The sequence below is a fragment of the Onychostruthus taczanowskii genome, unplaced genomic scaffold (assembly GCF_017590055.1).
Source record: "Onychostruthus taczanowskii isolate IOZ18803 unplaced genomic scaffold, ASM1759005v1 scaffold20, whole genome shotgun sequence".
In the NCBI taxonomy this organism is placed as follows: domain Eukaryota; kingdom Metazoa; phylum Chordata; class Aves; order Passeriformes; family Passeridae; genus Onychostruthus; species Onychostruthus taczanowskii.
The window spans coordinates 6,757,781-6,773,465 of NW_024499240.1; the positions used below are offsets into that span (position 1 = coordinate 6,757,781).

The 15,685-nt window shown below is 38.9% G+C and overlaps 1 protein-coding gene across 1 annotated transcript in view; it reads right to left on the minus strand.

Annotated features, from left to right (window-relative positions):
- The window catches only part of PDE11A (phosphodiesterase 11A), a 105,093-nt gene that overhangs the window by 15,863 nt on the left and 73,545 nt on the right, over positions 1–15,685 (minus strand). The window contains exons 13-17 of the mRNA XM_041403476.1: positions 11,485–11,594; positions 8,847–8,937; positions 6,855–6,955; positions 3,070–3,147; positions 1,635–1,702 (exon numbers count right to left, since the gene is read on the minus strand). Coding sequence (XP_041259410.1) covers positions 1,635–1,702; positions 3,070–3,147; positions 6,855–6,955; positions 8,847–8,937; positions 11,485–11,594 — 448 coding nt within the window. The remainder of the gene's footprint in view (positions 1–1,634; positions 1,703–3,069; positions 3,148–6,854; positions 6,956–8,846; positions 8,938–11,484; positions 11,595–15,685) is intronic.

Sequence of the window (15,685 nt, forward strand, 5' to 3'; positions counted from 1 at the left end):
TTCTCAAATATATTTGGTTTTTTTCTTGTGGCACAGTTAAGGTTCAGCTATTTCCTGTTTTGCCTCTGTGGACTTACTAGCACTTCTGCTCAATCAGGTAATGTTTCAGGAAATCCCAGGTGGGATTTTTCAATATAAAGTAAACCTGTATAACTAAGCTGCAGGGGACTTTTCACCTGTAGACCTCAAGAGTGATAAGTATAAAAAACCCCAGTTTGCCAGAGACTCCAGCACTAATTCAGCAGCACAGCAGAAACTGGGAAAGCAGACCCTGCCTGACATTTGGCTGTCAATGAAAATGCAGAAGCTAACTGGGTTAAGGAGGAAAAACGAGGAGGGATTGCACACACTGCAGCAGTGGCCAGGAGGCACTGAAAAATCTTGTTACTCAATTTCCCACTGCAGGATAGAAGCAGCTTTCCTGATTTCCATGAGATGTGACTATGTTCTGCCCAAGTAGAGCAACAGCCTTAGAAGAACTGTCACAGTCTGCTGATAAAGCAAAAAGGACTCACTTGACAAAACTGAAAGCTGAGGTGAAGCCCTCCCTCCATAATTTTTTTTTTTTTTAATTCAGTTGATGAGCATGTAACTTCCATAGATCCTTTTCAGCTTCTAATACTTCCTTGTCCAAGGAGCCTGACTGCTCCTGCATCACCAGTTATTTGGCCTAGTTTTCTCTTTCCCACCCCATCTCTGTAACTATTACTTGCTGTTGCACCAAACTTCCTCCAGCTGTATACCCAAACCCAGCTGCACGGGTATGGTTTCTATTTGTTTCTTGATGCTGTCAATTCCTCCAAAACCTGATACAGTCTGTCTTCTACTGGCTTTTTCTGGGCCTCACTGAAGGACAGAGAATGACTGGCATAGATACTGGAAATATTAAGGATGTTTTCTAGGTAGACAAAGATGTCTAGAAGACAGAAAATCATGAGGCAAAGGACATGAGTTTTGGGACTGGTTGCTTTCTCATATTGTACCTGTTTGCCAGTGCTGAATCTATTTTTAATGTATATTTCTAAAGAGCCTACTCAGCGGCAAAACTCTGAATTTTTATTTGTTGGTTTCTAGATACAGGATGTTAAAGGAAGCCCTGTACTGCACTTGGAGTTTTGCAACATTATTAAGAAAATGAACACATTTCTTTTATCATATCTACTGAAGATTTTATGCTAATGAAAATTTGCAGAAAATCTGTTGGTATTTTTGATTTAGGGAAGACCCTGCCACTGCCAAGGAAAACTTTGGGATGAAACAAGTAAATGCAGCTATATATGGCTAAATGGCTTTTTTTTTTTTTTTTTCCATCCATTTTTGGATATGGATTTAAAATGTTAGTAAGAGGTGCTATATATGGCTAAATGCCTTTTTTTTTTTTTTTAATCCATCCATTTTTGGATATGGATTTAAAATGTTAGTAAGAGGAGAGGTTGTAAAGCCAGATGTACACACCAGCATGTGTACAGGGAATGATTACGCAATAAACCATTTTTTGCAGAAACCCCCTGCTATTTTTTTACAGCATTAATACTGCTGTAAATTGATTCCAGTTTTGGTCCCTTGTAAGCCAGGGCCCTGGGAATATTGTCCTGCCAGTCCCGCCTCCTCCCAGCCCTGCTATTAATCATGACTTGCCTGTCTTGAAATCTCCCACGGTTTGGTCACAGCTCCAAGGTCACAGGCTGTCATTAGCATTGATCTGAAAAACAGAAATGAACAATACAAGCTGAATCAACCTTTGTTGAATTTCTAAACAACTCTGCTCTGGATGCATAAATAAATAATACGTATATAAAATGTCAGCCCTGGCACCTTCTTTTCCTCCAGAAAAGAATGACATGTTTGAAATCTTAGCCATCAGAGTGGCTTTTACATTACAATTGTGCCTCAGAATCCTAATGTGTTGCAGGTCATAAGATGATGAATTTTGGTATTCTGCATTGCACACTAGAAAAGAAATGATATTGTAAGGGAGTAACTGCTAATTTTGCAATACTTCTAACACTACTTACATTAATACCCATAATATATTAGAAAGCATGTGCTTCACATGATATAAGTAAGGGTATTATTACATAATAACACCTGCAACTGGATTAATTTATATGCCTATTTGTAAGTGACTGCTGTAGCAAGAGAGCCTATAATCACAGGAGGCATCCCAGACACTGTTTAAGCAGTTTCTACTGCTCATCTACAATAAAAATTGAAGATTTACTGTGAGCTATATGGTTCCACTGTAGTTTAATATCTAGCTACAACCATGTTTTATATGCATTAGGAGAAGGAAACCGTTCAGCTGTAGAAAGCGTTTATGTACAGTACATGATGCAGATAAAAGTCTAAGAAAGTTTAAATGAAGAACAAGGGCACTGAAAATGAAGCATCAAATATATTGCCTGAATCTAAAATTAGGAATGGGTGAAATGGTATGGAAAATAGAAAATGGCCGATATTTTGTCAAAAGACCAAAAGATAACAGAATTTTAATGAAATTTCAGATAAAATGAGACATAACCAGGCATGCATATGCAAATACACACATTTTATTGTCTACAAAGTGTGATCTACTCAAACCACCGACAATGTCCGAGGTTTTCAATAGGATGCATGCTCAGGGCATTCCTGAGGGCTGGAAGAGTACTCTGTATATGAAAATTCCCAGGTACAGACTGGAAGAGCAGAGAAGTGCATGGCTAGTGAAAAAAGACAGATGAGAGGAAGAGGGATCAGGGAAACAAACAGGAAAGATCATTGTGTAGAGAGGCAGAATATTGATACTTTCTGGAAAAAGAGCAGAAGGGCTGAACAGCAACTGGTGAGGCTGGGAGAAAGGGAAGAAAACAGTGTGTAGGAGAAATGGAGAAGGTGAAGTTATGTTGATTAATCCCGGCTGTTTGCTAATGTTGAAAAATCATATAGTGCATTTCATATCATGGATTGTATTTTTAAAACAAGATACATTCTCCTGTTATTCTAAGCCTCCAGTCCACAATACATGAAATTCCTTTAACAAATATGGCTACACTTTGAAATAACCAGAAAGCAATAAAAAACGGTGCTTACCGAAATACTTCTCGGTGGTTTTTTATATTCCAATCATAACCACCTTTACTGACAAGCTCAAAAAACTCAGTCCTTCTCCTGCAAAAAACCAGATTGTCAGAGAAGGAAATAAGACATTTGCAAGGCAGCACTGCAGCAGAAACACGGTTCTCTGTGTGATACGGAATCACTGCACCTCATGTATTATTGTTAGGGCCGTTACACTGACAGTCCATTTAAGCGAAACATACTAATTTCCGAACACGTTCTATAAATGTCTGTTATCAATGTCAGAGTTGCCTAGTAAAAGCAATATTGGATTTATGGTCTCCACAAATAAGGAAATGAATGGCTCTGAAATGTTCAGTCTTCCACGGAAGCATGAAATGTTCACCTACAGCAGTGGACAGGTAGACAATAGAAACACCCCAGAAATACACACATGCTTCTGTTTTCTTGTCCTTGCAAAATGGTTTTTACTTTTACATCCTGAAGGGTTTTTCAGAGCTGTGCAATTCCTGTTATTTCCAGCACACAGAAAGAAACAGATGCACACAGGAGCTGCTGCTGTCTTGGGTTCGTAGTTCTTATAGACTGGAAACTAGGTCTCCCTGCTTAGTCCATGGTTTGTCTTCTCACACCTTCTTCATGTCCTCAAACAGGGACAAAATGTGAGATGCACAGAACATATTAATGCTTGATTGGTGCCTTTAAGCATCAAAATTCTGCTTCATCGTAGTCTGTAATCTTTTATGGCACTGAGCCTCCAAGCAGCTCTTACTGTTTGCAATGTGACTACAGTATATAATAGATCCTGCCCAAGATAGAAGCTGAGGTACAAAAACTTGGAGCAACTTGCCCCCAGTAACACAACATATGAGCATCAAAGCTGGAAAGCAAATAAATACCTACATTCTGAGTGACAGTGCAGTGCCCCATCTCATATGAGACTGTGCTCTTTGTCAAGAGGAAATGTATTTAGGTTCCTCAACAGGAGAGAGTTTGCAGTCTTGTATTTTCTACGTTTACTTCAACTAGACTGAGATTTTGGACAGTGATTATTGACAGTGCAGTCTCATGGCAGCCAGGACATATTTGCATACAAGGAGATGCACACTTCCAGAAACTCTGTGTTCCAGAACATTATGTGGGGCATGTTGCATTATTCTGGTCCCTGACTATCATGGTTATATATATATGACCAGTCACTCCTACTATAGGGCCTTTCTATAGTGGATTTCTTTCAGCAGCTAGAAGAGGGCTATAAATGACTGCATGATGATATCCAATCCCTTATACTTTGGGAAAAAAAATATTTCATTTTGAAGTATTGGATATTCTGAGAAATTCGTATGTTCCTGAACAAAAACCAGGCAAGAATGTTTAAAGCTGAAAGCCCAGGAATGTGACACCCCAAAAATTAAAACTATTCACATTTAAAATGTAGAGATCCATAAACAGTAACCAAAAATGTGAGTCTCAAGGCCTTATGTTAAGCTAAAAGCTTTAAGGATTTTCTTTGAAATCCATTTAAATGGATACAGAAGTAGTAGTCCGGCTCCACAGAGAAGTTTCAGTGTAGGAAGGACGGAAGTGGAGGAAAGCAGCCATGTCCAATGAAACAATTTAGCATTTCCTAATGTTTTCTTTGGTATCCAAAATGATGAGGTTTTCTATTAATAAGCAAATATAATATGGCAGAATTTCAGAAACTAACTGAGTTATAAAAATTTTCCAGGGTCTTTGAGTAACATTGACTCTGGCTGTATTTTGCCTCGAAGGGAAGTTGTTTTCTATGTATAACAAATTAATTTGTGCTACAGCCCAATGGCTCAAGACATCATTTGGATGTATTTTCATAAACTTAACTTCGGTTCCATGCTTTTACTTGTTATTTTATCTACAAGTGTCGTTATCTAGAATTATAAACTAAAATCAAATACATTTCCCATCTGATCTTTCAGTGAGAGTCATCTTTTTGTTTGCTTGTATCAAAGTAATGCCTTGAGAAGCTCATAAAATCTTGCTCTGCAACAATTTTGTTACTGTTTTAGTACCTGGAGCTTGTGATCATTAGATTCAGTCATTTTAAGAATACTGATATGAGAATTCCCCTCTCAACAAAAATGTTGAAGATGTAGCAAACTGAAAAAACAAACTAGGTACTTGCGTAGAAACACCTGTTCACATAGGGTGGGCTTTAAGAAATGTAAAGCACCAATGTTTCTAGAGAGTGATTTTCAGGCACTTCTGAAAATAAACTAGCATAGCTACCTCATTAATGAATCATAGTAACACAAGAAGAAAAAATAATTTATCTGCAGACTTTTGAGTAAAGAGGCCTCATTTGCTAAAAGTCTTCTGATTCATGCAGCACAAAAAATCAGTTATGCAAGTAAGAAAAAATAATCTTGAAATTCAGTTATGTCCATTTTGGACATTATTTCTCTGTGCTAAAACTAGAAAAAGAACTTGATCACATAGTTTTTCAGCTTAAGGCAGGCAGGGAAGAGAGCTCCGTCACATCTGGGTCTGAACAGGGTCTATCCCAAGGCACTGCCATGAGCCCCCTCTGGCTCCTCCAGGATCTCGGCCAGGGTGAGACAGCTGTGTCAGGGCAGCTGTCCTCTCAGTCCCTGTCACTCATCTCCTCCTTGAGAGCACAAAAAATTTCTGCAGCATTTATTTATGATTAGACAAGAGGACCTATGGTCCTTGTATCTCACAGAATGGAACAGCTTCAAGGTCATCAAGTCCAACTGTAAACCCAGCACCACCATAATCACCCCTAAACCATATTCCCTCTAAGCACCATATCAACGCAAGTCTTTAATATTTCTAGAGGTGGTGAATCCACCATCTCCCTGGACAACTTATTCCAATGTCTATTTTTAGTGAATTTTTTTCTCTAATATCTAAGCTAAACTTTCCCTGGTACAACTCTAATCCTTTCACTTGAGATATGGCAGAGAGACAGACAGGATAGAATGCTAGTGGACACCAAACAAAAATTCCTAAGGATAACTTATTGTCATGACTGGAAAGGCAGTGCACTGAAACTGCGCATCTCTCAGCGCTGCTGCCCCTAAGTCAGCCACAGGCTAATGCAGACGTCAGAAGTGCACTGTGATGGTTACATCATTACTCCTCTGACTATGTGCATCCTCCCACACATCCTCAGTGGGATGAGCTTGGTAATAATTAACAATATTTGAAATACAGGACCAACTTGAAATCTACTTTGAGATTTGATTTGCAAACAAGGAAAGGGAAGAAAACTGGGTGAGAGAGATCCTAGTGTACTTCTCCACAGTTAAGGTTCTTAAGACCTGTTCTCATCACATGATGTGAATTGGCATAATTTGTCTTCAAAGCAGCAAAGTGTCTGTAACTGGGTCTGTAACTAAATACGATATTTCTTAGCACAAGTGTTTAGAAATGCTGAAATGGTGGAAAAGAATTCTCAAATGTCACTGATTTTCTATGTGCCTGAAGAAATGATCATAGAAGGGACAGAAAAATTATGGAACTGAGCTGTAACTGGTTCCTGGGATTGCTTTGAAGTACAAATATAGAATTTCACTGGCTTTTGGTTGACACAGACATGTTACACATTAAAGCAAAATGTATTTGGACACTTGAGATATATCTGTTAGTCTAAAAGATACTAAGTATTAGAATAAAACTCTTCAACCATAGCTGAACACTAATTTCTCATATTATATATCCTTATTGGTATTTAATAGGTCATTAGAGTAAGTTCTCTGAATTTTCATTCATCAAATACCAGAAATGCCAATACTTACTCAAAATACAGAGTGAGGTCTGTTGCCAATATCGATTGCTTTAGAAGCTGCATAACGTCACTGTAGTCCTTAGAGGACAAGTTAGCAAAGATGTTGTGACCCTATAATGAAAGAGATAAAAGAGGTAAAGGGCTAACAATCAATAGTTTTTTTAAAAAGTTTTCTAACTTGTTAGTTTACTGTTTCCCTGTAACACAAGCCTTTTCTGATTCATGGCAAAACTATGATGAAATAATAATGCTAATACTGCTGAGATTACATTGAGGCAGAAGAGTGGATGATTGTTATCAAGCACCTGGTATGTTTTTCTAAACTCTGCTGAAATTATAGCCTGTCGAGTAAAGATTTACTCTCTGCTCTGACCCTGCACAGACTCAGTTTATGGGGAAAAACTATGGATACATCTCAGTCTTTCATCTTATTAAATGTTTTGGGGAGCTGCATATTGGAGATTTTGAGTAGTGATCCTAATAGATTTATCTGTGCTGCTGCTTGCATGCACACAAACTGCTGTTAGAGCAGTCAAGGACACTAAATCAGTTTTTCATTCAAAGCAGCCCAGTTGCTCACTCTGCCCATTACTGTCTTGTCCTACAGTGTATACAGCCATTGCCTATGTGGCCTAAAGATCCACAACTTTATATGCAATTTGAACACCCTTTGTGGGCCCGCACAACTGGCTGCTTTTTAAGGGATTGTGGATTAAGAATTTGAAAGATGCTCTATGGCCAAAATGAAAGGAAATTAATTATTTGATGTTGCTATTTGAGAGGGGGAAGGTTCTTTTGTAACTGGATCTCTGAAAACAAGAGGGACAGAGATCCTATAATTCCTCTGTGAAATTCTTGAGAAAATAAGATGAAAGAAACAAAATTAATGAAAAAATCTAAATGTAATCTTAAGGAATTACTTTGTGACAACAGTCACATATATTAGCATACATAAATGTATTACAGGTCTTTTTTCCCTAATCACCTACATAAATATTGAAGGTCTTTCTAACCAGTCTTATTTTGGTGATATTTAGTCCTGCCCACATTCAGTATGCACTGCCATCTACTGCTTAGGAAATTTAAAATGCCCTTAAAACCAAGAATTTTCCAGTAACAAGGTTACTATAATCATGATGGTATGAGGACATATATGAAATAAGGTCTGGGGAGGTGCAGTTCCGTGACAAATTTCCCTGGCAGTGTCCACAGAGGTAAAGCCATCACCCTCTTCCCATTTGTCTGTGATCATGAGACATTCCAGATCTCTTCAGAAGTTACTGCAGATCAGGCTGTGGTCTTCAATTGTGCTGCATGAACAGCAGTTTTGGTTTTATATTTACTAAATGTATTTTGTAGCAATCAATCTCTGTAAATTAAGAAAATGCATCTGTTGTTTTGAAAGGACTCTATGTCCATTCTTCCACTTCTCTCAGTTATTAAATACATGGTGTAGTATATGCTGTATAGTGATATATGCAAGATATTCTAGGCAAGAGCTCTGTCTTCACAGGTATCTGCAAAGCAATTAATATACTTTGGACAGCATGATATTAGTGATTTTAATTTTTAAAAATAGTGTATTAAATTATGAAAAAAAATCATAAAAATACTGATTACAGAAAGGCTGCTGAAGAAATTAAATTGGTGCAGTAAAGGATGGCTCTGATACTCTGAATATGACACTTGTGGGAAAAGGTAAGCACCTGTTTCAGCTACCTCTAAACCACTGAGCAGGATATATGTAAGAAGAGTGAGAAAAGCTGACAATATAATTAGGATGTATTCTTCTTGCTCCTTGCTGATTGAGACAGATATAATCTCTGGGCTCTGTGATCAGCATTTGTAGTTGTTTAATTTTGTGCTAGTTGTGACCTTTGTGGTAACCAATAAATAATTCCTCAAGGAGAGGGCATTAAAAAGGTACTGTACATGGTATTTCCTTTCTCCAGCTGAAACTGCCCAACAGCTTACAGTGAGATTAATAGTAATGCTTTTGTACCTCACTTTGGAGAATCATGACAGCATGATTGAAATGGTGGTGCTCCAAGGTAGCAGAGGTGCCGTAGAGCTGAGCTAAGGCTGATCCACTCCTGAAACAGAACATGGGAAGTCAACAAATCCTGCTCGTCTGCTTACGAAGCAGGTTTCAGAGACAATTTAGTGACAAAAGCACGTAGCCACACTCTCCACCTCCACTTCAGCAACCTCACTTAAGACAGCTGATGAGATCAAAATACTAATTCAAATCCAGATACAAGCATTTATGTTCCATTCTTTGCTAAATATTGCCAGCTGACTAAAGATTATTCTGGAATTACAAGAAATTTTGTAATGCATCTTTCCAAGTGCCTCAACAACAGCACAGACATAGAACTGCGCAGTAAAGACACAAGGTAATGTCCTTGAGCTGGGATCAGCTGTTCCCCTGCTACCTTTTATTTTTAATTCTTAATAGACATAAACAAAGGGCTTACAGTGGCCAACTACAAACCCTTAAATTAAAACCCCAAAACACAACAACAAAAAACCCAACTGCAAATACTAGAGGTAAACAAAAAACCACAAGTGAGAGCAGTGAATATAAAAGTATACCTTAGCATATCTCTAGAATGTATTTTCTCATCACATTTATTGTCTAAACCAAAATCAGATTCAAAATGAACAGAGCAGGTCAGTTTTATATGTCTAAAGGGCAAAAATATATGGAATAACATTATAAAATTGCAAATTGCTGGGAATTGCAGAGAATGGGACTGGATTGTCAGAATGGTCACTGTTCACCAGTACCAAAGTAGTTCAAGCAAAGTACTTCACTTCTGGGACCCAGCCTAGAGTGAGAAGATGGGCTTTCTTCCCAAAGAAATGAGAATAAGAGATTATGCTAGAGACAGAAAGAGTCTCCTAGGAGCATATACCATAAAACTGCACCATACTGATACTTAATTATCAGATGCAGCTATATGAGAGAAAAGAATGTCCAGGAAACATCATCCCTAGAGAATGTGATATTGACATATATAACATTTGAGACAACTGTGATATTGCCTCCATCATATACCTCGTGAGCCTTCATCATACAGAACAGTAGTATTGGACAGTGAAGATAAAATAGGAAAATGTGATGCTTAAATTTATGTCAGGTTAGAGGAATAAATCATAGTTAGCGTTATGAAAACTACAGCTTCTGTTTTCAGGGATGTTTTATACATGTGTGGTAATGTTTGTCTTTCATTAAATGTCTTCAGCAGTTTCTTTATGGAGTCATAAAATGGTAGCCTCCTCTCCGTACTCTGTTGTCAAACAACAAGTATGAGTGATAGCAGTCTAATGCTGAACCCTGTACCTTTAACTCAGCCATCCCTCTGCACAAAGGATACTCTTGTATAATGGTACAGCAGAGAAGTGGTTAATTTAATCAGAGCCTAAAATGGCCAGGATGTAAATCTTAGGTCTCGTTTTTGTAAATTGGGAACATAAACATCAATCAGCTGAGCTTCCTTCCCATTTGTCTCGTCTATTTTGATTCTCTTCAAGACTCAGCTGCAAAAAGGCATCTAGCAGTGCTTGGTAACCTTTGCACCACGAGCTCTGTCTTTTGAGCACTGCAATTGATTTTCCCTGCTGTGGTGATTGAAGATCCAGACAGTGTCATTGTTTCATTGAGATTGTATGGCAACACCAATACCTCAGGAAATGGCAGCTTAGTGAACATCAGAAACATCAGTTTGAGTGATGGTCACTGAGGCAACTTGCCCCCAGAAATGCAGTAGCCCCTGCATACACACCTTGCAGCAGAGTACTTCTGCAAAAGTAGGACAAAATAGGCTAATACAGTATCACTCTGCCTTTCAAATATCTCTGGACAACCGTTTGACCACTCCCCCATCACACTGGAGGATTAGCAGTAAGGCAGAACAGAAAAAGCTACAAATGCACACTGGGATCTGCAGGACAGGAATGCCTTGGGGCCTCATATTCTGACTGTAGAGGAACTGGGGAGTGAAGAAAACAACATGGGATTTGAAGGCATCTCTGTGTGTGGCAGCTTTATTTCACAGCTTGGCCAGGATGTTACTGGGGACATTTTCTATTGTCCCTCCTATTCTCAGGAAAGGCAGATTTTGGAATAAATTTGACCTTATCTAAGGAGTTCCCTTACCTACACAGTAAGAAGTACCACTCTTAAACCTACAAACCTACTTCTACTTCACTGGCAGGAGCCTGGTTTCTGTGAAAGCATTATTTCAGTTTCACTTATTTTCTTCGCAATAGCAGAAAAAGGTTTTGCTTAATGCCATGCACCCCAGTCAGCAAGAACAACCCAGACAGACAATTTAGGTGCTTTCTGGGTTGAAAACCAGAATCAATAACAGCTGAGCCTGAAAAGGACATCAAGTTTTGGCACCACATTTCAATATGTGGTGTCAGTTCAACAGCCAGCTACAAAGGACAAGCCAGCAATTACTTAAAGGAACAGAGAATGATAAAGATGGATAGTCCCTCACTGCACACAGGAATAAGAGTACTTGGCCTTGGCCTAGAAGGCTTGAAATTAATGCTTCATTCTTTATCCTGGTCACCTTTTGCTCTCCTGTGGAAGAAAACCAAATTAAAATAGTAAGAATTAGAAAGCTTACTTGGCTTGGAAGGCATTGTTGGTTCCCCTGTGGTCAAGGTCGTGACACAAGCATCCCACAATCAAAGCTAAAATTTCAATTTCAGTTAGAATCTCCTGAAATCCTGCGGTCTGAGAGCAGGAAAAAAAAAAAAAAAAGCAGCTGTAACTATCAGTAGCAAAAGGGATAAAGGGATAAGTAATGTTAGTCCATCCAGCAACAGTCAACTTTGTTTTGATACCATGAACGTTTCAGTAAGGAGAAGATAAATGCTTTATTGTCATATTCTATTCGCTGCTGTATGTCAGATGGTTAGCAGAATAGATAATGTCCTTGGAGTGATCTGTTATTATCTCTTTGTTGCATTTCCAGCATGCCATTTCTCTGCTAGCCAGGAGACACTAAAGGCAAAAAGAGCTGAAAACAAATACCAGTAACTGCAAAGTGAGACAGGAACTGGATTTTTTTATCAGAGAAATAAAAACCCGAAAACTAAACTGATAAAATTTTAGAATTATTATTTAGAGAAGTACTTAGAAAGATTTCTTCAATCCTGAAGTGACCATCTTAGTCAATTCCTACTGTCAGAGATAGCTGACATGTTAAGTTGGAAGACCTTTAAAAGAGCCCAGATAAAATATACTCTGTGGAACTGTTATGAACTATTAGATTCTTTTTCAATCTGGCACTTTGAAATGAAGTGGCATGATTTAAAAAGGAAGTGTCTCAAATTTCTGCTGCAGATACCCACTTGAATTTGGGAGTAGCATTTGAAAACAGACGCAATGAAATTCCCTACAACCAGCTCAGACATGATTGTGTGAATGTGGGAGTTAATCCTAGAAACATTTTTTTATCACTATGCTTCTCCTCTTGGATACTTGTCATAGCAGTCTTCCTGCCTGAATGAACTCATGGCAGAGAAAAAACATTTACTGCTATTGCTAACCTCAAGCATCCTGAACAGATCCTGTCTGGAGGAGGTGCTAGAGCCTCTGTGGGGCACCACTGGTGCTGTGCCTCTTACCCATGGCAGAAACAACCTGGTTCTTCAGAAGCAGGAGGGCATAATAGAATATAATCAGCAAAAATGACTGGCTGAGCTGGAAAATCAGAATACTTGTCTTTTCACAGTGTCAGTCTCCAGTGACACTCCTAAATGAGCCACATGATCTAGGTAGCATGAAAGGAAATTATATACAAGAAATACATTTGTATTGGAGGACCAAACCAAGGCTGAACACCAACACCATTTAAGAATTTCCAAATATCATTGATTTTCAAAGGGGGCATAATTTCACCCACTGGCAAGAAGGGAGTTTAAGTGATACAGGAGGACTTGTTGCCCTTCCGTGGTAGGAACTTACAGAAACATCAGTAAATTGCTGCAATACTCTGTGAAAGCTCTGCTATTCACCCCGAAGACCACAAATGCTACTTAGAGAAATGCACATTCAAATCTAAGTATTTTCTGTTTAGACAGTTTGAAATGTGGCTGCAGTTAGTACTTAAACAGTTCAGGGAGCCAAGTTCCCCCAGGTGCTCAGGAATGCACTGCAGTGGGAATTGAAGAAATGCAAGACTTGCTACAAAAGCTTTATAATTCCTTAAACTTCACACAGCAGAAAATATGATCAAGCATGAAGAAAAAAAAGATTAATTAATTTTGTGCAGAATCCACCAGTGTACAGAATAACTTGGATATTAGGAAAGAGGTTCACCTGATTTCTAGTGGCATTGTTTTTGTTTTAGTTTCAGTAACATGTACCCAATTAGAAAAGAATCCTCTAAAAATAGCATTTTCTCTTTTTATTTTTTTAAACATAGCTCTTGTATAACAAAAAATAATAAAGATCTATTTATAAAAAGGGATTAAAAATAGTTTGTAACTGACAACACACCATGTGTCAAGTTTCAGTCTAGAGAAAATATTCATGGCTAAGTTAAAATAACTTAAAAGGGAAGTTTTATAATATGAAATTGATGTAGTAATAAATATTCTTTAGTGTAATCCAAACTTTGATTAAATTCAAGGATTCAACCTGTATTGCAAATGCAGTGAAACCAATTAAGGAATTTATTAACAGTAGCAATATCTCAAAAATAAATGCCACATTTTATTTAATGTAAAGTCTTGTCACTGAATATATGAAAGAAATACAGCATATGTCACGTAGTAAAAAACATTTCATTTAAAACAATGCTACAGTAAGGGAATATCTTCTTTGAACATAATGCAAATAAACAGAGGATTGCATTTCCTCATTTCTGAATTTACAAGAGAAAAAAAAAAACAAACAAACATGGCAATAGACGATAGTGCAGTAAAATTTATTTTCACCAGAAAAGGAATGACCCATAACTCATGAGTGGCAGAGTCTCCAGTGAGTTATGGAGGTCATTCTTTCATGTGAGGAAATGAATTGCATTCATTATACCTTGCCCCACATCTATATGTTTTGTTATTAGCACACCAGATGGGATTTTAATTTGGTATTGCTTACTTGTTCATTTTTGCCCTTTGAAATAAGTATCAATGTGAACTGTGTTGGCAAAGGCACTGATAATGAAGCCTGGGCTTGATCCTGCACTTTACTCTCAGGTACTCCCTTAACTTGCAGGAGCAGCCTTGCTGCAGTGCTTGTCTTCAGAATTCTTGGGCATCTGAAATACAGAACTATGGCTTGCAGAACTGGGCTTGTGATTGCTCAGGAGAGAGAAAATACATACTTAGACATACAGGAACATACTTTAGATATGCAAAAGGCTGAGTTTGCCAGGAGTGAAACAATGGTTTAGTCTTTGTTGAATTTCTCTTTTTGACTTTGACAGAATTTTTTTTTGACTTGTTCAACACAGCTGAATTTTCCTTGTGCATTCAGTGGGAGTATGGTGGGGTCCTTAGAGGCTACTGCACTATAGGTTAGACATGACTATACTATGGTAAATCCCACCTGAAAATGCCCTAAAATAGAATTACTCGTTTCTATTTGTGGGGCAGTCTACATTGCTCACTGTCATGGAGAAATCAGAAATAAGGTGCAATAAATGCACAAAGCAATGCCTTCTTGAGTGGCAGAGAAGGGCTCTGATAAGCCCTTCAAGAGGTTTTGTTTAAGAATTTTCCCTCTTTTACCAAAAAAGAAGGCACACGCTAACTTGGATGGTATCCCCAAGACGGGTTTTGTCTAAGAATTTTCCCCCTTTTACCAGTGAAAAAAGAAGGCACACGCTAACTTGGATGGTATCCCCAAGACAAATGCAGTAGGAGCAAGCCTTGGATTATTACTAATGTCAAGTGTCTCTTTTGTGTCTTTTTTTGCACAAATTAATCTTCCTGTATCCTGAAGGGAGAGTAGACCAAACAGATCACACACTGAACTTATTCTGTTCCCAGCCAGAGCCAGAGCCAAGCGGGGTGGGATGTGTGGAGACACCAGTGCTGCGGCCACTCACATCCAGCTCTGCACATGGAATTGCTCATTCTGTTTATTACCAGGAGCATGGGCAAGGAAATGAACTTGGCATAAAAATGCCGGATCACATCTCACAGACAGTTGCACCCCTGTGCTGACCGCTAAAAGGATTCTGAAATTACGCCGTGAGAGCCACGGTCAGAGCATCTGTCGGCGGAGGCAGGGCAGGTGGCTGCTGGAGCCGGCGGGATGGAGGTGCCCGCTGCCACGGGCAGAGCAGCGTGCCGCAAACCTGGCCTCGGAGCTCCACCTAGGGGTGTCACCGCTGGGGCTGGGGGCTCCCCGCCCCGGCAGCCTCCGGCACAAATTACTGTAATTCACACCCAGCGGCGCTGCCCGCCTTTGCCTGTATTCATCAGAGGAAAATGCTTTTTCTTTCTCTAAAACTGGGGGGAAAAAAAGGCATGTCAAGTTTATAAAACCATAAAAACTACCAGCACCCAGGCATTACCACCGAATTTCCTTAGAGACCATCAGCAAGTGCCTGCTGAAACAATGTTCATTCTGCACAGCTGAGCAGCCGCATGCCCATTCTCTCGTTGGATGGCTTCCTTTCCTTTGTCTCGTGGTGCATGGTACAGCTTCACTATGCCTCCATCAACACTGACAGAAACACACCCACCCTGCTGGGATTGACCAAGCACTAGAATGACCTGCTAGGGGAAGTCAGAGTCTCTTTTTCCTGCCCAACATGCAAAGTTCTGGCATCCAGGACCCCTGAGTTTTTTGTTGGTACATTTACAAGA